The sequence below is a fragment of the Vicia villosa genome, linkage group LG3, assembly GCF_029867415.1.
Source record: "Vicia villosa cultivar HV-30 ecotype Madison, WI linkage group LG3, Vvil1.0, whole genome shotgun sequence".
NCBI classification, from domain to species: Eukaryota; Viridiplantae; Streptophyta; class Magnoliopsida; order Fabales; family Fabaceae; genus Vicia; species Vicia villosa.
Window position 1 is genome coordinate 6,436,704 of NC_081182.1, and position 20,776 is coordinate 6,457,479.

At 33.9% G+C, this 20,776-nt stretch overlaps 3 protein-coding genes across 3 annotated transcripts; 2 read left to right on the plus strand and 1 right to left on the minus strand.

Annotated features, from left to right (window-relative positions):
* Positions 1–1,907: 1,907 nt before the first annotated feature.
* Positions 1,908–3,086, plus strand: LOC131654811 (elongation of fatty acids protein 3-like). Its single transcript, XM_058924741.1, has one exon. The coding sequence runs from the start codon at positions 1,913–1,915 to the stop codon at positions 2,816–2,818; it is 906 nt and encodes a 301-aa protein (XP_058780724.1). The 5' UTR covers positions 1,908–1,912; the 3' UTR covers positions 2,819–3,086.
* Positions 3,087–10,282: 7,196 nt separating this feature from the next.
* On the plus strand, positions 10,283–11,226 carry LOC131660167 (pathogenesis-related thaumatin-like protein 3.5). Its single transcript, XM_058929331.1, has 2 exons — positions 10,283–10,343; positions 10,445–11,226. Exons 1-2 carry the CDS (start codon positions 10,283–10,285, stop codon positions 11,137–11,139), a joined length of 756 nt encoding a protein of 251 aa, XP_058785314.1. The 3' UTR covers positions 11,140–11,226.
* Positions 11,227–12,170: 944 nt separating this feature from the next.
* On the minus strand, positions 12,171–19,888 carry LOC131660166 (uncharacterized). The gene is made up of 17 exons (XM_058929330.1): positions 19,412–19,888; positions 18,205–18,558; positions 17,947–18,087; positions 17,642–17,774; positions 17,412–17,525; positions 17,248–17,321; positions 17,086–17,160; positions 16,600–16,692; positions 16,422–16,482; positions 15,709–16,041; positions 15,355–15,481; positions 15,151–15,250; positions 14,479–14,548; positions 14,221–14,373; positions 13,999–14,094; positions 13,218–13,537; positions 12,171–12,810 (listed from the first exon to the last, which is right to left on the minus strand). The coding sequence occupies exons 1-17, from the start codon at positions 19,481–19,483 to the stop codon at positions 12,553–12,555; spliced, it is 2,574 nt and encodes an 857-aa protein (XP_058785313.1). The 5' UTR covers positions 19,484–19,888; the 3' UTR covers positions 12,171–12,552.
* Positions 19,889–20,776: the final 888 nt, after the last annotated feature.

Sequence of the window (20,776 nt, forward strand, 5' to 3'; positions counted from 1 at the left end):
ATTTTTTTAATTAAAAAACTTTTATTTTTAATTCAAAAAAAAATTGCACTACTTTTTAAAATAAAATTTTATTTGGTCCATAATTAAATTATCATGTTCTAATTATTTATTATTTAGTTTTTTTTGTATTTTTTATACATATTTTGAGAATTATTTTGTATTGTATTTAAAAATAAAACAGTTTTATTAGTTACATTAACCGAATATAATATATTTTTTCTTTAAAATAAATCACATTTTTAAACCCATTTTTTCTTAGTAACAAACATTATTTTTAATCAAATAATGCTTACCAACAATTTTAAACAAATCACAATTTTTATAATAATATAACTATATTCTAATCACTTATTATTATTATTATTAATATTTCTTAAAAGTTTATGATTTTTAATATTTATTAATTTCAAAAATTATTTTTATATAATTTTTTTTACTTTAAACAAATATTTCTATTTTTTATGTAAATAAATTTATATTCTATTTACTTAAATTCACTATATAATTGATATATTTTAAAATATGAAAAAAAAATTTACTAACAATCATAATTTTTTTAAGAAATATTTAGAATCACGTTTTTTTATAAAACTGAAGTTTGATTTAATTGTTATAAAATTAGGAGTGATTTTATTAATTTTATGACAAAAAGAATAAATTATAATTTGATGAAATCAAAATTATTAATTGCCAAAAATAGAATAAAACTATTTTAAGTAAGAATCATGAGTCACTAATTAAACATTTCTAACCAATGGATTAAAATAAAATCAAAGATTATTAATGAGTGTAACTATAAGTGTAACATATCGGTGTAATTTGATCTCTCCTCATATATATATATATATATATATATATATATATATATATATATATATATATATATATATATATATATATATATATATATATATATATAGAGGAGGGATCAAATTACACCCGAAGAGTTACACCACGAGTTACACTCATTCAATAACTACATTTTGAATTAATATTTTTTAAATTCAACCGTTGGATTGAAACATAATATCATATAGATCATACCTATAAAATTTGAGCTTAATCTATAATGATTTACTATGTCATTGAATTACATCAAAATTAACGTTATATGAAAGCTCATTTTGACGTTAATCTTTGGATATCTTGATCGTATAGTAAATCATTATAGATTAAGCTCAAACTTTATAGGTATGATCTATATGATATTATGTTTCAATCCAACGGTTGAATTTAAAAAATATTAATTCGAAATGTAGTTATTGAACAAGTGTAACTTGTGGTGTAACTCTTCGGGTGTAATTTGATCCCTCCTCATATATATATATATATATATATATATATATATATATATATATATATATATATATATATATATATATATATATATATATATATATATATATAATTTTAGGACAACTTTTTAACAAATTAATAACGTATTCGAAGTGCTAGGGAACAGAGGGATACATTGTTTAGGAATAAATAAATGTTAAATTTCTTGGAATTGTTTTTTGAAGCATTAAAGTCAACATTAGACTTGGGGTTTGAAATTTGCAACATACTATTCCTTTGCAAAATAATTTCATCTCCTTATCAATGCGACGGTGACCAAATATATTAAAATAGAAACCGTAACATGAACGCTTAAAGTTTGAACAGGTTTGTCAAATGTCTGGTTGCATTTTTTATCATAATATCCTTCTAGAATATATGACCCCTAAAGAACATTCAAACGCATTAAAAATTAAACCCAAGAAATTTAAATATAATAGGAGTCATGGTATGCGACACAAAAACAAATCTTTATTGAGATTCAACTTTGATGGTCCAATTTATAATCCAAATTCCACTCTTATATAACCATCTTAGCAACTTCCAAAAAGAAATTCTTACAATACAACACAACACAATGCAAGAAATTTACACAAAGTCACAAACACATTCAATGTTCGAGCTTACAAAGGAGAAGCTGAAATATTGGTTACTAGATCACCCATCAATTGTATCTTTCCGGTGGAGTCCGACTCTATCATGGGGCGGCACGTGGTGGTTTCTCTTTTCGGCGATCTTTTTTTATATCACCATCGTAATAACCATTCATGTCATTCTTAAACTATGTCGCATAAGGTGTCAGGTACCATTAGGTCCACTTCCCGTCATTCATAGTCTCTCAATGTCATTAATCTCAATAATTATATTCTTTGGCATGTTTTTCTCGGCCGAAGTTGAGGTTCGGGAAACCCGTTGGCTATGGCAACGATCCCGAACCACACCGTTCGAATGGTTACTATGTTTTCCTTTGGGTATTCGTCCATCGGGTCGTGTCTTCTTTTGGTCTTATGTGTTTTACCTCTCTCGTTATCTCCACATGTTGAGAACATTCTTTGTCGTTTTGAGTGAGAGAAAATTATCGTTTTTTAGGTTATTTTACAACTCGGTTATTCTTATAATGTCGTTTTTATGGCTTGAGTTTTCACAATCGCTTCAAGTGTTAGCTATATTGTTCTCAACGTTGGTTTCTTTTGTGGTTTATGGGTATAGATTTTGGATACAAATTGGGTTACCTAGTAAAACATTTAATATTTCTGGGAATTTTCTAATGGTGTTATTTGGTTGCAATTTGGCTTGCCATGTTGGAGTAGTTTTGTTGCATTATTCTAGAGGAGGGTGTAATGGAATTGGAGCATGGGTTTTTAATTCCTTTTTGAATGTTTTAATTCTTTGCCATTTCTTGAAGTCCTATTTTGATGCCAATGGCCAATGGAAGGACACTTCTGCAAAAAGAGGGCAAATCAAAGCTAAGTCAAAGCCATAGAATTTTGACTATAAGAAGAATAGTCAACATTATCATTTGAGGAATGAGGAGGTTCTTTGTATGCTACCCTTTCTCTTTTAATTTGTTTAGGTCAACATCCATGAATGCCACATTAGAGTGATGTAATGACTCTCTAAGGAACTGTAAAGTTAACTTGAAAAAATATGTATTTAATTATAAAAGTTGATGATTTAGTTTTTAGAATTTGAGAAGGATAAAACTTAGGTACAATTCTTTAGATGTGATTCTTACTATTTTTCAATGAAAATATGACAAGTACTTAAGTTTTGTCCATTTGAAAATATAATCAATCCTAACAAATTTTGATATATATCTTCCGACTAATTTAACAAATTATAACTATAATTAATTAATGTTAAATTGATGAACTTATCACATGTTGTATTTAGTATTATATTTTTATTCAAATGGATAATTTCAAAGATTTTTTAATAATTTCTTTTATAATTTTTTTAAGTCTTTTTTACCTTTAACAATTTGACTCTCCTCCATCTAATTTATTCTTATTATCCCATATAATCTACAAGAATTCTCTTTACATATCTAAACTATCTAAGTTTATTTTTCAATGTATTTTTTATTATAGGTGTTACCTCAACACTCTCTCTAACTAATATTTTATTTATAACCTTATCATGTATAGTCTTACCACACATCCAAGACAAAATCTTCATCTTAACTACACTTACTTTATTCTAATGCTTATTATTAAACGCCCAATATTTTGTCACGTACAATGATGCAGGTCTTACTATAGTCTGATAAAATTTTCTCTTTAGCTCGCGTTGTACCTATGTGTCACATAAACCCCCTAAAACCATCCTCCATTTCAGCCACTCATCTTAAATTTGATGGCTAAACTCCCCTTTTATTTCTCCATCATTTTGTATTATGGATCCGAGATATTTAAGCCTCGTGACTTGTGGGATGATATGATCTCCAACTTTTATCTCTAGATTAAAAACGTTTCTCATTTTGTTGAACTTAAATTTCATATACTTTGTCTTACTCTTACTTGGTCAAAAGTCATGCGTTTCTAAAGCTTGTCTCCAACCTCTCATTTAAATCCTCCTTCAACTATCCAAGATCATATGCTAAATGCAGGCATCTATGTGCTACCTCTTGGATGTGTTACGTGAGTACATCTAAAATTAAAGTAAAAAGGTATGGGCTTAAGGTTGAACCTTAATGCAAACCTATTATAATGGTTAATCATCTGTCTCCACCCTATATTCGCACACTATTGGATACCTTTTCATACATATCTTGGATAGCTCGAATATATGCAATCCTGACTCATTTTCATCTCTAGGGTTTTCCACAAAGTCTCTTTAAGCACCCTATCACACGTCTTCTCCAAGTCAATAAAAATTAAGTGCAAATTTTGTTGGTCCATATGATATTCCTCTATTACACGTTATAATAGATATATTGCTTCCATGATCAACCTCCTAGACATAAAACCAAATTGATTCTCAGTTACTTGAGTCTCTTTTATTAATCTTCATTCAATCTCTTTCCCATAACTTCATGGTATGACTAATAAGTTTAATCCCCCTATAATTTGCATAATTTTGTATATCCTCATTGCTCTTATATATTGGAACTAAAGCAATTATTCTCCATTCATCTGACATTTGTTTGACCTTATAAATTTGTTAAAGAGTTTGGTGAGTTACTCAATTCCTCTATCTCCAAAACTTTTCCACATTGAATAGGTATGTTGTCTAGCCCAACGCCTTCCTTTACTCATCCTTTTCAATGCTTCTTTTATCTCTTGTTTTTGAATCCGACTACTAATTATAGTTTGATCCTATTCTTTAATGTTGAACCTGATAGTGTCCGGTGAGATATCGTATGTTTCACTAAATAAATTGTAGAAATACGTCTTCCACCTATCATTTATAGTTGTTTCCTGAACCAAGACTTTTCCTTCTTCATCATTAATACATTTCACGTGGTCTAAATCTCTTGTCTTTCTTTATCTTCCCTTAGCAAGAATATGTATAGATTTTTCTCCCTCCTTGGTTCCAAAAAATTGGTATAGTCCGTCAAAAGCTTGAATTCTTGCTTCATTCACCACCTTCTTGGTCTCTTTCTTAGCTTTATAATATTTTCCCCAAGTTTCAACATTTGTACACCTAGACCAATATTTAAAACAATCCTTTTTCTCTAACTTTACTTTGAACCCTTTCATTCCTCCACCATAATTCTTTACCCCTAAGTCCAAAACATTTTGATTCTCCTAACGTCTCTTTAGGTACTGTTTTAATCTCGTGGGCCATCTTATTTCACTTATCATTTGCACTTCCTTGTGGTTGTCAACCCCCCTAAAGATCTTGTGTTGGAAAATTCCTTATTTTTCACCCTTCAAATGCCACCACTTGATCAGTGGTGCTCCCATGTGACTTTTTATCTTTGCTCTCCTCTTGATTCTTACATCATGTAGTGTAATATTTGTAAAAGGCCTGGTCTATGGCGATACCCTTGGACTGCCTTAGAATAGGCGCCAATAGAAGGTCTCCTGAAACAGTTATCGTCACGTAGTGTTTCCTCTTCCTATACATGAAATAAGACGTTTCTCAGGCAGAGAGAAAGTCAAGGCCATTAAATGACCCACAACTCCCTTCAAAATATGGATTCAACTATCCACTATTGACTAAGTGGACAATATCCCTTTCCGAGGAAACCATAGGTCCTAGAGACCTCTATAAATACACATCCACTTAAAGGAGCACAGACATACCTCAATTACTACACATTTTCTACACCCTAAAGAGTGTACGACTCACTACAGTCTTAACACAGACCATCAATGATTGTAAGCTTGTTGCCAAGCATCACCGATCATTAGCATATCCTCTCACCTCACATATGTAGGTCTCCTAAATCACCTTAAAACACCACCGCACAATGCTTTTAGCCGCCGTGGGCAAGCTCTCACCACCAAATCGTGTTATAAACCTACTAAGGCCTTTAAGTCTCCTTATCCTTATAGAGGAGAACATGCACACTTGTACTTTTTGACCAGTGTACATCTACAACAGATCTATAAAGAAAGGTTTCTATGTTGGGTAGTAGAGCTGTCAAAATGGGCTAGCCCACATGGGCCGGGCCGAAAAATAGTAAGGCTAGGACTTTAAAATTAGATCCCATATTTTCAGGGCTTTTTTAGCTCAGCCTTGAAAAGTCCGCTACCCATTAGGGTTAGCCCATATGAGCCTTGAGTAGCCCATTAGGCCCGCATAATTATAAATTTTAAAAAATATATATTAATATTTACATTATCTTAGCACATTCTTTTCAATCTTTTTATTTTAAATATTATACAGTAATATAATCAACATTCTTTCATTGTATTAGTTTAGTTTTCTCTTATGTTAAATATTCAAGTATTATTTTATACAATTTAGACATATATTGTATTTAAAAATACATTAAAGTATTTATAAGAGATAATATAGTACTTAAAAATGTAATGTGTTTAAAATAATATATAACATATAATTTTATTTATAATAAATATTATGGGATTTTTATTTTTTTAAATAAAAAAGCTCGTTTAGGGCCGGGTAGCACGAAGCCCATCTAGGCTCGGGCTCGGGTAGTAACTCTCGAGTTCATATTACACATAGCCTTTTTGGCCCAGTCCTAAAAAGCCCAGGGTCGGTCCTATTAGGGCCGGGTAGTCCATTTTGACAGCGATATTTGGTAGTCAAGCTCTCTCGCAAAATAACTATACAACCTGAGCAAATCTTCCAATCTGGCTTCCTAATAAGAAATAAATTTATTGAAGAACATGCCATTCAATCTAATATGTGATAAGATGATCATCTTTTTTTCTAAACTAGATTAAAAGCTGACAAAAAATCCGGGATAGATTTACCCTTCGCATTTATCTCCCCGGAACCATACACGTCCTCAAAACCTCTTGCTACGCTCCCTACATTTCTATTTAAATCTCCTCCTAGAAAAGCTTTTCTCCTTGGAGTAAATCCTGAAGTAAACCTTATAAATCCTACCAAAAATTTAACTTAAGGTGTTATGCTAACCCAACTTGAGGTGCATAAGCAATAATAATATTGAATGTGTCTTGTTTCGTTACATATTTAAAGGCTATGATTTAGTCTCCTACTTTTTTTACATCGATGATATCCTTCTTCCACTCCTTGTCCCCAATAACCCCTACCCCATTTCTCGATTTAATTTTTCTAGTGTACCAAAGATTAAATCCTGATTTCTCTAATTATTTCGCCATTTCACATGTTCACTTAGTTTCTTGAAGGAAAATGAAATTGATATTCCTCCTAACCATCGTGTCCACTATTTCCATAGATTTTTCAATATGTGTGTCTGTATTCCATTATCCAAAATGAATCATACTCTCATTAATTAACTTCTTTATCCACACTCGTTCAAGAAAATGTGGGAAACCTTACTTATTATTTATTGAATCCATACGATGATGCAGCAACCCTTGCTATTTTAACATTATACTCGACCCATACAACACATTGTTTATGGAAAACGACCTAACATTCACATTATTTCATATTTTATCCATATCATAGAGATTCCACAAAGTTTTATGATGGTTGTTAATTATCTAACATAACTCTCTTATTTTATTCAGGCTTGGGATCATCTATGAATAACAATTTTTTATTCATTTTTTGGTCTGTAGACTAAGTGATAATAACCACTAGAAAGAGTCATCCACAAAACCTAAATATGTTTAACACCTAGGAACTTAGTAAATTTGTCAGTATATTGTTGTTTGATTAGCAAGTAGGTTTTACCTATGGCTTGTGATTATGTTTTCTAATAAAATGATAATCAACTTCAACAAGCTTTGTCCTTTTAATGGATAGAATATATGATTTGTATCTAAATAAATATTTTCTTGATTTTAACAATGGAAAAGCGTGGATTTAATGCACGAAACTTGCAGTGTCTCTAACAAATTATGTAGCCATAGTATTTCACTAGTAGCATATACTAGTGGACGATATTCAGCTTCACTTGAAGATCAAGAATTATGGCATATTGATTTGTTTTCCATGATATTAGAACATTGCTAAGTTTCAATCTCAATATGATATAAATGTCTTATCCCTCGTTTCTCAATTCAAATATTTTCTCGGTATCAACTTTGGGCCGCATGATCAACTTGGACCATTAGTTGTCTTATCTTAACCTTGTTCTGCTAAACGAATTAGAATTTAGGATGGGTTCTTTTGTATCCATGCTAGAACCCGACCCAATATGTCAAATATGTAAATAGATCAAGCATGAGGCATGTAAGTGCAAAATATTCTTGGGGACAGGCCGGATTGTGCACAGTTCCTCAAATATAAGGCTTGTAAGAACAAGTTAATTTAGGTGAAAAAACATATTATACAAAGCTCCTCAAGCATGTGTCTTATTAAGGAAATAATGTTTTAGGTGAGAGATTAAACTCGTAAGAGCGAAAACTTTTTCAGAAACCACTCGAACTCACTCTATCTTTTTGACGTTGCCACTTGAGGTCGTGAACAATTTTTTCCTTTGGTAAGCCTTAATGAATTATGAATGCTTTGAGAATTGCAAAGAAACCATACCAATTATTAACCCCTATATTCCTAGAGTATTAGCATTAAGTATGACTACTCTTTTATCTAACACATGTGTCTATAAATAGGTAAAGGGGACAACTTCTCTACCCATCACAAAAGTGGGGTAGTGTACATTCAATCAATCACAAGGTTCCATTTAATTTTAACACATTTAATTAATTATAAAATAGTATAATTTTTCGTTGTTTCCAAGAAATTTTACATTGAAGGTAACTTTACCCAACTTTTTGAGTTGGGTAGATAAGAATTCACCATAGGTAAACTCTTCCACTTAAAATCACTTCACTTTACGCCACAACAATGTTCTTCTACGACTTTTGCCCATTTCACTTCTTCTCTCATTCTACGACTACTTGAAATATTAGGTAATACCTTATCCATCTTTTGTTTTTTTATTATTTTTCTTAGTTGTGGTGTTTATTCGAGAGTGCAATACGTTCGGGAGAGCCATAGAGAACCCCAAAGTGTTTCTAAGAATAATAAGTTGTGGATTCAATGTTTGCCACCTTTGAAACATATGAAGAGAGTGGATTGGAAATTCATGGAGAGGGAGATATTCGGTAATTCAAGGATAGGGAAATGTTTGGTCTGTTCAATAGCTCGTCTAGTGATAGTAACACTAATTTGATGTTTTCTTCCTTAGGTTCTGTCATTATCACGGAGCTCTCCATTTCTATTCAAAGTTCCTTCTTCTATAATGAGGCTCTAATCCTTGATTCTTTGTCTTGGTTACGACTAAAATGTGAGGCGAGAGGGTTTGCATGTGGCGGTCTCCCGGAGTGAAGGACAATGAGGTTCTCATTAATACATTTTTTATCTCCGAAACCATCGCCCCTTTTCACTCGTTAATGCACTAATGCCTTACGTGCTAATTTCTCATTATCTTTCTTCTTTTTCTATTTTTCTTTTTCGGATACATAGCACACAGATCGTGGGTTGTGGCACGACACGCAATTTAGTTAGGTTATGTTTGGGAGTTTGGAGGGGAAGGGATGAGAGGGCTTTGAAAAATAGGAAGAATTGGGTGAAAAGGATAAAAAGATTTTGGGTAGGAGGGTTTGAGTTTATTCATAACACCAAAAAATCCATAAAATTGGGGAACTCAAAAATTGTATTGAATGAGGATTTTGAAGGGCTTACATAAATTTTCTAAATATCTTTTAGGTTGTTATAGTATTCTGAAAATTAAAAATTTAGTAATGATAATGAATCTTTTATCATTCTAAACAAAATCATTTTTTCAAAAAAGGTGAATTCTTATCTACCCAACTTAAAAAGTTGGGTAAGGTTACATCCTTTGTAAAATGCTTTGAAAATAACAAACATTTGTAGTATTTTAATACATAATTAAATGTGTTAAATTAGATGGAATCATGTGATTGGTTGGAGGTATACTACCCAACTTTTTTTGTGATGGGTAGAGAAATTGTCCCCTTCAAAAAATGTTAAATATTTTTCTATATTTTACTTAAATTTTCGTTTTTGAAAGTCTTTCCCTCCGGTCCAAACTCTCAAACAAAGCCTTAAAAATTTCTTTAAAAAACAAATAAACAAGTAAATTTTCAATTTCAGGCATGGCCTAGATTTCAATTTCAATACAATTTCATATTGTAAAAAAAAAGGTTCATATAGTTGAAGCCTTTCAAAGATTGGTAGTTTTGAAACGTTTGCACGTCCCACCCCAAGATCACCCACTATCTTAAACTGCTCCCAAAATATAGCAACCCAACTACTACTGTAATATAAATTCATCATTTCAGTTACCGAAACTCATCAGTCATTACCACTTCGATCAACTCTATACCCTTTCAAGCTTCAGCCAAAACTCATGGAGCTTTTCACTAACTCAAAAACCTCTCCATTTCTCATTCTTCTAATGCTTCTACTAGGTGAACTAGAAATTAAACACTAGTTTTATTTTACGTTCAATATCTTTAGTTTTTGTTTAAGTGTTTTTTACTATACATTTATTAGTAGGTTCAATTTGCAGGTAATGTAGCTTCTGGGACTGTGTTTACCATAGAAAACCGTTGCAATAGCACAATTTGGCCGGGAACACTTTCTGGAAACGGCGCTGCACTTCTCGGAGACGGAGGATTTTCTCTATCGCCAGGTTCCTCTCTTCAGCTCACTGCTCCGTCAGGTTGGTCCGGCCGTTTCTGGGGTAGAACCGGCTGTGACTTTGATGGTGTGGGTAATGGGAATTGCATCACTGGAGACTGCGCCAGAGGGTTATACTGCAACGGTGGAGGTGCGCCTCCGGTGACGCTAGCTGAGTTTACTATCGGAAACGGGAATGGAGATAAAGACTTCTACGACGTGAGTCTGGTGGACGGTTACAATGTGGGGATTGGGATCCATGCAGCAGGAGGAACGGGTGACTGCCAGTATGCAGGCTGTGTTGCGGATTTGAACGGTCACTGTCCTGCGGAGTTGCAGGTGACGGAGGAAGGGGGTTCTGTGGTGGCGTGTAAGAGTGCGTGTGCCGCGTTTAATACAGAGGAGTTTTGTTGCACCGGGGAGCATTCTAGTCCGGAGAGGTGTAGCCCGACGCAATACTCGGAGATGTTTAAGAATGCTTGTCCCTCTGCGTATAGTTATGCTTATGATGATGCTTCGAGCACTTGCACATGTTCTGGATCAGATTATCATATCACTTTCTGTCCAACTGCTTCCTCTTCTTAGTCACACCATATTTTACAATGTTTTTGTTTGTTTTTTTTAATAAGATAGTTTTGATTGCTTTTTTTTTATTTCCGTGTCTCGGACACCCGTGATTACATTTAATTTATGTATTTATATATATTTTTTTATTAGACACATTACTTCCAAATGGAAATGAAAGGTGACTCTAAGATTTTTAGTTTTATTTGTATTTTGTGTTTTCGTTTCAAACACTTTTTTGGTGTTTTTGTTTCAATCGCGTTCAATATTTTGTATTGGAATAATTCAAATTATAAAATTCGAACATATTCAAAATGTGTGTTTGTATCCTAAAATCCAAAATGATTGTCTCTTATAATTAATAAATAATTTTCTTCACGAAATGAGTTGTTAGCATAGATTTGAGGTGAGGCGAAGAAGTTTACTATTGTTATTCCAAAATTACATCATATAAACGCTACAAGAAAAAGATGAAACACCATAACACAATGTTCTTGAAATAGTATCCAAACTTCTTATAGAGGAGAACATTAGTCCAAACTTCATGGCTAAGTTAGGACTTGTTAACGAGTTAATTATCTCAAGATTTGAAACTCCCTCCAAATGGCATGCAAGGCATTCTGGTTAAAGATTTCTTGAGGACTCTTTCAGCTCATAAACAATTGTGGAGTCTTTAGATTTCTCTTTCTTTTAAACAATTGTACCCAAAAACATACAACCACCGCTTCATACCATAATAAAAAAAATTATAAACGGAAAACTGTATACGCTTTTTCTTTGATGAGTTAAACATATAGGTGATATCAGGGAAAGATAGGTGATCATTCATTAAAAAAAAAAAAAATTGAAAAACTATTTGAGCAACTTAGTATTTTGCTACTTTAACCATGCGTTAGTTTTGTTATTAGTCTCTTACTTTCATCCCCTTTCAAAAGTTTTAGTGAGAAGGACTTGATGACACATAAAATAGTAGTCCATATTTAAGTTTTGAATTATAAATAAATTGCTATCATTAATTTAATTTTATAAATCATTTATCACACTTTCTGTAATTTTGATTTTCAAGAGAAAAGTTGTAGATTACTGACTAACTCCATAATTTTATGAGTGTAAATTAGCAATCTCTATAGATATATATATTGAGATAGAGACAGAATGAGTGACTTTCCTTCTTTTTTTTTACCTTACAAGGCCTTCGGCCGATGCTTAACAACCATATCACATCAACTTCTTTTTTTTTTTCATTTTTTCTTCTTTCCCCTCTACTTTCTATTTCCTAAATTTCAAATTTCTCTACAAAAGGCTCTCCTCTTTGAAAGCCAAATCGACAATCTCATCCATTTTTTCCTAAACAATATTGGATGAGAAAGCAACCACCTAATTCTAAGGACTTAAAATTACAGTCCAATACCCCTAAAAGAAGATGGACGAAGGTTAAAGTTTCCTATATCTTACAGGCATTCCTTTCAGGGAACTATTTCTCAAAGAAAACCCGTTTCGCAGTCGATCAAACCACGACAGTTTCATCTCCCCAAAACCGGTGCACTGACCATCCCCCTCACCCTCACTGCTGAAGAGGGTTTGGTCAGAGCAGTCAAGTGAAGCACCACATGCTATATTATAAGATTGGCATGCGGAATGGCACACCCGAAGCCTGTTATCTCCATCCTTGTCGCACTTCTGGATTGAGATCTGAAAATCAAGTGCCAAATCTTTAGACAGGCAACATAACCAACTGCTCTAATCTAGAAATAAAGGTAGAATGTACAAAATTCAAATAAAAATTAGTCTCGTGTTCCACAATTTCTACCATGGTAGGAAGGTATATCATTTGAGTTTGACTAGCTTGATGAAGCATGAAAAACCGTGATTATTTCACAGCTAATAGATAACTATGTCATTGAACATCTAACCAACAAAACCGGGCTTATACTACGGTTTTATCTTAGGCGTCACATGCAGTGCAAGATAATGTATAGACCAAGTAGGAATGGGAAATTTGATTGCGAAACAAAATTTCAGGTTAAGCATGACCAGAAACAAAACTATGACCCAAAAAATAAGCAAAAGAATAATCTTAATATGAAAAGACATCTTACCCAGCAGGCAAGCCGTTTAGCAGCCTCATCACAGTAGGTGCTGCTAAATATATTAAATAATTTCCTGGCACCTCCAGGGAATAATCGATGGTAGTTCGGCATGACGACGACTTCTTCCAACTGCTGTAGTATGCTAGGCTCGCTGGGTGCACAATGCTGACCAGATACATCATTTCCCAGTACATTTTTGCAAACCGAGAGACTAGATAGGAGCATGGAGCTGTTCTGGCATGTGTATCCGGCATAGTCAGAACAACGGAATTCACAAACTCCATTATCACAAACTCCACCATGAAGGCTGCATTGCTCATCACACACAGCTGCATGTGATACAAGGGACCATCAAAAACTATTTTCTTTCTGCAAGAACCAAATAAATATCTTTCCTACTCACAAAATTACTTAACAAGATTGACTCAAATCTTTATTTCTTTTATGGGTCTCTCAGGGTACCCCCCACAACATACTTGGGGTGTGAATAAGCTGAATCCCTTCAGATATGGATCAATAAGTTAAGGCCTCACAACTACAAGTTTTGTCTCTAGGACTAGCAAGGCATGAGGTTGCTGCAACTAGCATTTGCAATAGGAGAAATAAACTAGTAATAGTATTTTAACAAACCAAAGACACGCTACTTGGAGTTGGTAAGAAATTATAATTGTTACCCACCCAACCCACAAAATAAAAAGAAGAAAAAGGTCAGAAGCCAAAACTTAAGACCTCTTATACAAAGAAATAATCTTGCAACAAATATCTAAAATCGTCTTAAAAATTGGTGTACCAGTGGAGCAGTCGATGCCTGTGTAGCCATTTTTACATTCACAAAACCCATTGGAAAGGCACATGCCGTTGCCATTGCAATTTTTGGGGCATGAACCTATACAAAGTTAAAGGAAGGCATTTTCAGAAAAGGAAAAAGTGAATACTGCGCTGCTGAAGGTAACTTACAGCAGTAGCAGTGAATACATCAACTATTGCATTAAAGTAGGGAATGAGAGCTCACGTCTACTGCAATCATGCCCGTGAAATCCAAGAAAGCAGTGGCATCTTCCATCGACACAGTCTCCATTGAAATTACATGAATTGAGACATTGACCTGACAGAGATACTGGATCAGAGTTACAGAGCTCTGGATATGCAGGGCAGATTAATTCACCTATAAAAAAACAAAATGAAGAGTCAATTGTCTTTGTCAAATTATTGAGAATTTAACATCCACATACAAACAAGTAAAAATAAATAAAATAGAAGTATTATTAACCATTAAAGCCAGGGAACAAAATGGGTCCACCAGCACGAGGACACACTTTCCAGATGCCATCCACAGCAATCTGCAATGGAAATATGACGCTGCATTTACTTTTGTGAATATGTAAAAAGAAGTGAAGGTTGGCCATGCAATTGAAATACAAGCTTAAGAAAAAGGCAGTAGTGATGCAGCTGCTCAAATCTAAATGAAGAAATTGTCCTACTCAAATATGGCCTTCAATTACATATATAATTATTTCTTTAAAGTAAAAAATTACTCTAATAATAACATATATGTAAGAAGTGGGAACATTAGTATAACAGGCTTAGGTTATCAAGTCACAAGAAAAAAGATATTAGTATTTCTCAATCTTTCTCGTTCATACAGAAATAGCCAATAAAAGCCCAGAATGGTTTTCTATTTTTTAATCAACTTCCTGGAATTAATGCAATGCATTTACATCGCAAAAAATAGAGTAAACATTGCACTAATTACATGGAGTGGGGTTGTTTCGATATGTTCACACTGCCCACAGATTAAAGATAGTACAATCTCATGAAATTCTCATTATCAAGGCTTTAGAGAATCAAGCATTGCAAGAGTTCCAGATGAAAATCTAATGAAACGTAGCATAATAAATTAGGGGAGTGTTCGCTTGTTATTACTGACACTCCAAAAACATACCTCTAAAGAACTGTTTATACATCTGTGCTGATAACAACCATTTCCCTGGGTCATAGAACCTCGTACAAATCCTGTACGCACTAATGATGAGGCCATACACCTGCATCCAAAAGGAATAACAGTTGGCTACTTCGCACCTCCTGATTGTCAATAAAATAAATGAAAAGCAGACTAGAGCAATAAGTTTGCAGTCATGAAAATAACCTGGAGTTACTTCCTCTGACTTCACCAAGCATTCTATCTGGTGCTCGTGCACTATTAGTATCTGTACATGACCCATCAGAGTACGCAACAAAATAGGTACAATAATCAGCCAATGAGGATTGTCCACCTGCATCAACAAATGAAAATTAAATCCAATCAAAACAATTTCATGTTTAAAAAAACATTTGTAACAAAGAGTGGTGACAACAAAAATCCATGATATGTGTAGCAGGGAAGTAATGTCTTGACCAAACAGCATTTACAACAAAAAATTTGGCAAGAGATAATGTAAAAGAGAAAAGGCATGAATTAGCATTGTTTGGATATTAGAAATGAAGACATGACTGTACATACCTTTATTAGCTTGTGGAAAATATTGAGCCCACTGAGGGAGATCTCCGCTATATGTTAGAATTGGGCAGTATCCCTCTGCCTCTCTGTTATATGTACAGCCAGAATATTGTGTCGTGTTGCAATGATAAGCTCCCTTCCAAAGATTGCAAGGGGAGGTAATAAATTCAGAACCTTGGTTGTGACCCCAATCAAGACGGTCTGCCATGCTATAATTGGCTTTGTACCATCCACTATCTTCTAAGAGAGCTAAGGTCATTTTTGAAACTACAGATCTTGTATCCACAGAACCGGTCATAATCTCATTCATCAGAAGCCTTTTCTCCCAGTGAGACCCTGAAGCCATGTACAAAATTCGGATCAACCATATTCAGTGTCACTTGCGAATTTAATTACTTTAATTACTAGAATTTAATCAATCGGATAGAATTGGCAGATCCTTTGTTTAGAATTTTCCCAAGAAAGAGGACAGAATAAATTTAAATTTGCACAGATATAAAGCTTATATCATTTTGAACTCAAATAATTCGAACAAATTTTATGAAAAGAGATACAAGCAGCCATTAAGGAAATACTTGTGCACTCCTTTAGAACTTATGATAGCAACTCGTACAAACAAAAAGCTGGATGTATTTTTTCAGGAATGAATATTTATACTAGAAATTATTGACTACAAGAAAATGAATAACAAATAAAAAACATAATGAGTGACAAACCTGATGTGCCACGTCCTCCCCCGTCTTCCAGTTCTAAACCAGTAAAATTTCCAGAGAATGCCTGACCAACAAGTCACTCATTAGCCATTTGTTTAACCGTCTAAAGGGCTCCTTAAGTATGAAAACAGTAAACATAAAGATTAAAGTATATGACACCCATATGTTCACAAGCAAATACCGCGTAATGATATCGTGAATGCATGACAACACGAGGAAGCACCACTCGATTGACCATCCGTCCAAGCTTTTCATCCATTACTTGTTTGGTAACCTTCAGATGGAACAAGTAATAACAAATTATAAAATGCGTCATTAAATTGCCCCATACGGAACAAGTAATGATAAAATTATAAAATGCTTCATTGAAATGCCTAACATGGAAAGGGGGATGTTGAAAATGAAAAATTCTTAATATATGTACTGAAATGAACAAAATATATATTGCTACAAATAATAAGAACAAACACAAATGTGCCGTTCAAACAAGTGCCGGGAAATTTTTGTATAGCCTGTTGCTAAGTAGTAAGCATTTTCTCCCTAAAATATTTTATGTTAATTCTAATTTACAATTCCTCAATACATTTTAAAGACAAAACAAAGTTGTACGGAAAATGTAAGCCATTCGGGATATTTTATGAAAAAACAAATATATCTGAGTTTATACCTGATCACGTCGTCTTTTCCTTTCATCTCTAAAATGAGCAAAGGCATGTGGGTCAAAACCAAGAACATGCATAACCTGAAAAGGATCAAATATGATGAGAAGTCCTACAAACTGGCTCCTTTGCTTCCAGTCCCATTTATATAAGCAGAAAATCTAACAAACCTCATGTATTAGAGTAGCTGAAAGCAAAGTCTCAGCCTCAGCAGTCAAATGGCGAGGAGCAACATTCACATGTCCTGCAAAACATAAAAATATCTTTAGTTTTGAGTATCCCAAACGCGAGATAAAAACGATCATCTATATAAACATATGTTTCGATAATATACCAGCTATAGCACGGCCCCATTGATCCCGTTCACATGCCACAGCCCAAGCAAGTGTATTTCCAGTTGTAGGTCTTGTAGTGACCAAAAGAACTAAGTCGGCATCTGGGACACCTTCTGAGGAATATGAACAAAAAGGTTATATCTTAAATTCATTAGAATAATTCTTACAAGTAAGTCTTACAACAACAACAACAACAACAATGAATGCAGATGCAACAAATAAAATGTACCCTCAATATATCCACGAGGAAGCTGCACGCCTCCATCTTGTCCACATGCAGAATATCCACTTAACCGCAAGTTCCCCTTGACAGGCTCAACAGCTAATGCTCTCCTAAACCAGTCAGCTGTCTGACCTAAAGCCTACAGTAAGTCATCAAGGTTTAATGTCTCTGTCCAATGTGAATGATTAATATTATTCTAGTTCTAACAACACAGCACTGCTCACTTCCCAAAGAGATATAGTAAGCTGTGCAGTGCTAAAGGATTATCAGCCTAGTAAAGTAAATCAAATTAAAAGGAGAAAACATTTTACATTGCGAAGACGGTGTTTTTTGTCTTCTCCTGAGATATCTTCAGAAGTACAGTTATACCAACAATCGCCAACAATTGGAGGGTTACCGTGAGCATTGCAAGAAGGGGAACCAGGGAGAGAAGTTGGGGAAGGCTCTCCAAGCTGTTTATAAAAATTAAAAAACATGTAATTTTAGCAAAATAATTGAGATATATGGAAGACAAATATTATGGCAAGAAATACAAAATATTCTTTTATTTATTTACAGTAAACACTCACTTTGACAACAGCGCCAACTTTTCGACAATCTCTATCAGGGGAGTGGCCAACAGCATCATAATTTAAATATATCCTAATAGGTTCCTTTGCATCCTTTTGAGGCTCTAATGATGTTGACACTGCAAGTATTGCTCTACCTTTATGCTGAAGGGGCTTCGAGATACTGGGCTCATAAACCTGTGGGGTAACTGAATAAACCTTGCGACCAGGTCGCTTCCTCTGTTCAAGAATCTGGTCATGTATGCAAGAGTGTGAGGCAATGTTCTTTGTATTCCTTTCCAAACCTCCCCATTGAAGTTGGTCTTCGTGGGGCTTTGCAGTGTGAGCTTCCACCAATGCCAATATCAATATGATCTGCAGCATGAAGCAGAAATTTAGTACATATCCAACCAAGACAACCATAGTTTCTGTATTCATATATGTAATCTATTCAATTCAATTCACAAAACCTTGAAACACAATCGCAGTGATTAAAGAACTTTTAGATATGAAATTATAAACATGAGAACCTGTACCTGTCTTTCCAAGTAGGTACTAACTACTAAATATTTTTTCTTTTCCAGGGTCATATAAAATTTACGTTAATATCAGTTCATCAGCACGCCTCGACTAACTAAAGTCAAATCTATGTCATAATCAATCGTTTCAACTTGAAGGTAAAAGGAAACCCAACACCACCAATGAATGCCCTATAACAAACTAGCCGCCAAAGAGGCTAATTTAACATTTTCCAATTTTATTGTTGGTCAAGTAGCTTAGGGGCTCGAATTCTGCCTTTTAGAGGTAAATAAGTGGTTCGAACTCGCGCCACTGCACCTGATATCCGAAGTTCATGCACAGCTACCAAGTAAGTTGCCTTAACGGGACTAACATTTTCCACTTAAATTTTTAGGCAAAAAAAATATACGTAAATAGTAAATATAAGAAAACAACTCTAGAATCAACCATTACCCTCACAACAAAAACCCTAACCTTCAGAATTCTGTTTAAGAACATATATATGAAAAATAATTACTAATAAATATAAACTTCAACCTTCAAATATTTACCAGCTTCATCATCTTCTAACTATCACCATTAACCAACCAGAGACAAATCAAATTTGAACATAACTATTCAAAAACACTAAACCCTAAACAACAGAGTAAAATTAAAGTAAAAAAAGTAATTATATATTCAGAAAACGCGCAAACCAGTATAGTTTCACCTCAACAACAACGACAACAGCGAACCAAAGCTTGCAATTCAAACATGAAGCACGCCGAACAGTTAGCTCCATGAGAAGATGAACAGTGAAACACCGATTCCATCAAATCACCGGCAAGTTTCCGATCGGTTAAAAACGCACGAAAATCTCCGTCTCTCGTGCATATTGAACACGAAAAAAAGCGTAAAAAAAAGAAACCTCTTGTGTTACAGTGATTGTGAATGGAAAGCGATAAATAATTAAATAAACAATGCTCTGAGAATGAGATTCAAGGCGAAAGGTGAAAAGCGAAAACACTGATTTCAGAGAGAGAAAAGCTGAAATGTAAATGTTGTTGTGTAGAATAATCAGATAGAGAGGGAAAAGCGCTTTTAAAGCTAGAATCGCTTTTCGTGTCTGTGATCTGTTGAATGGGAAAATAGAGAGAACAGTGACAGTGAACGGAAGAAGAAAAGGAGGTTGGAAGAAAATAATAATATAGATTGGGTGTGAAGTGGGTGGAGAGTATTATTATTTTATCCATTTTTGTTTTATTTTAATATAAAAATTTGGTAAAATGATTATTGTATTTACCATTTTGGGTTATTATACTATATCAACACTTAATGATCACTTCTCCTTAACAAAATGATTACTTTTATTATCTATCCATTTTTAGATTATTTACCAATCGTTAGTTGGTCCAGTGGTGATTGGCGCTGGACTTGGTAGGGAGAACCACGGTTCGATGCCAGAGCTGTTCCCCCGAACCGGACTAAACCGCCGAACCGGACTAAACCGGTGATTATTAACCAAAAAAAATATAGGGATGTCAACTTGCCTCCGTTAGCGGGGATCTCTATGGAGATTCTCCGTTGCGTAAATATCCTCCGCCCCGTGGAGTCTCCGCCCCGAATAAAATAGCATAATGTCCTTAATTTATATATAATTTTAAATTATTATGTAAGTTTATTTGACTTTTTATATAATTAATCGTATACACAAATTTAAAATATATACGTATTGTTAGTAAAAGAGTGATATAAATGATTTTTTCATTTTTTTTAGTTTGAAAATTTTGTTCGATATTATAGATTAAATATTGTAAAAACAATATATTTTTTGGTTAGTTTTTGAAGCTTTTACTATTTATTTGGTTTAAAATTATATATAAAAAAAATCATGTTTATAGATCTCAGCATGAACCGTGGGGATCCGTGGGGACCCGCGGGAATCCGCGGGGACGGAGATGGGGGACAAAATCCCCCCGAAGCGGGGATCCGAAGTGGGGATAGGGAATAGATTCAATGGCGGGGATTGTGATGGGAATGTATCCCCCGTCCCCACCCCGCCCCATTGACATCCCTAATTTGTAGTGATAATTAT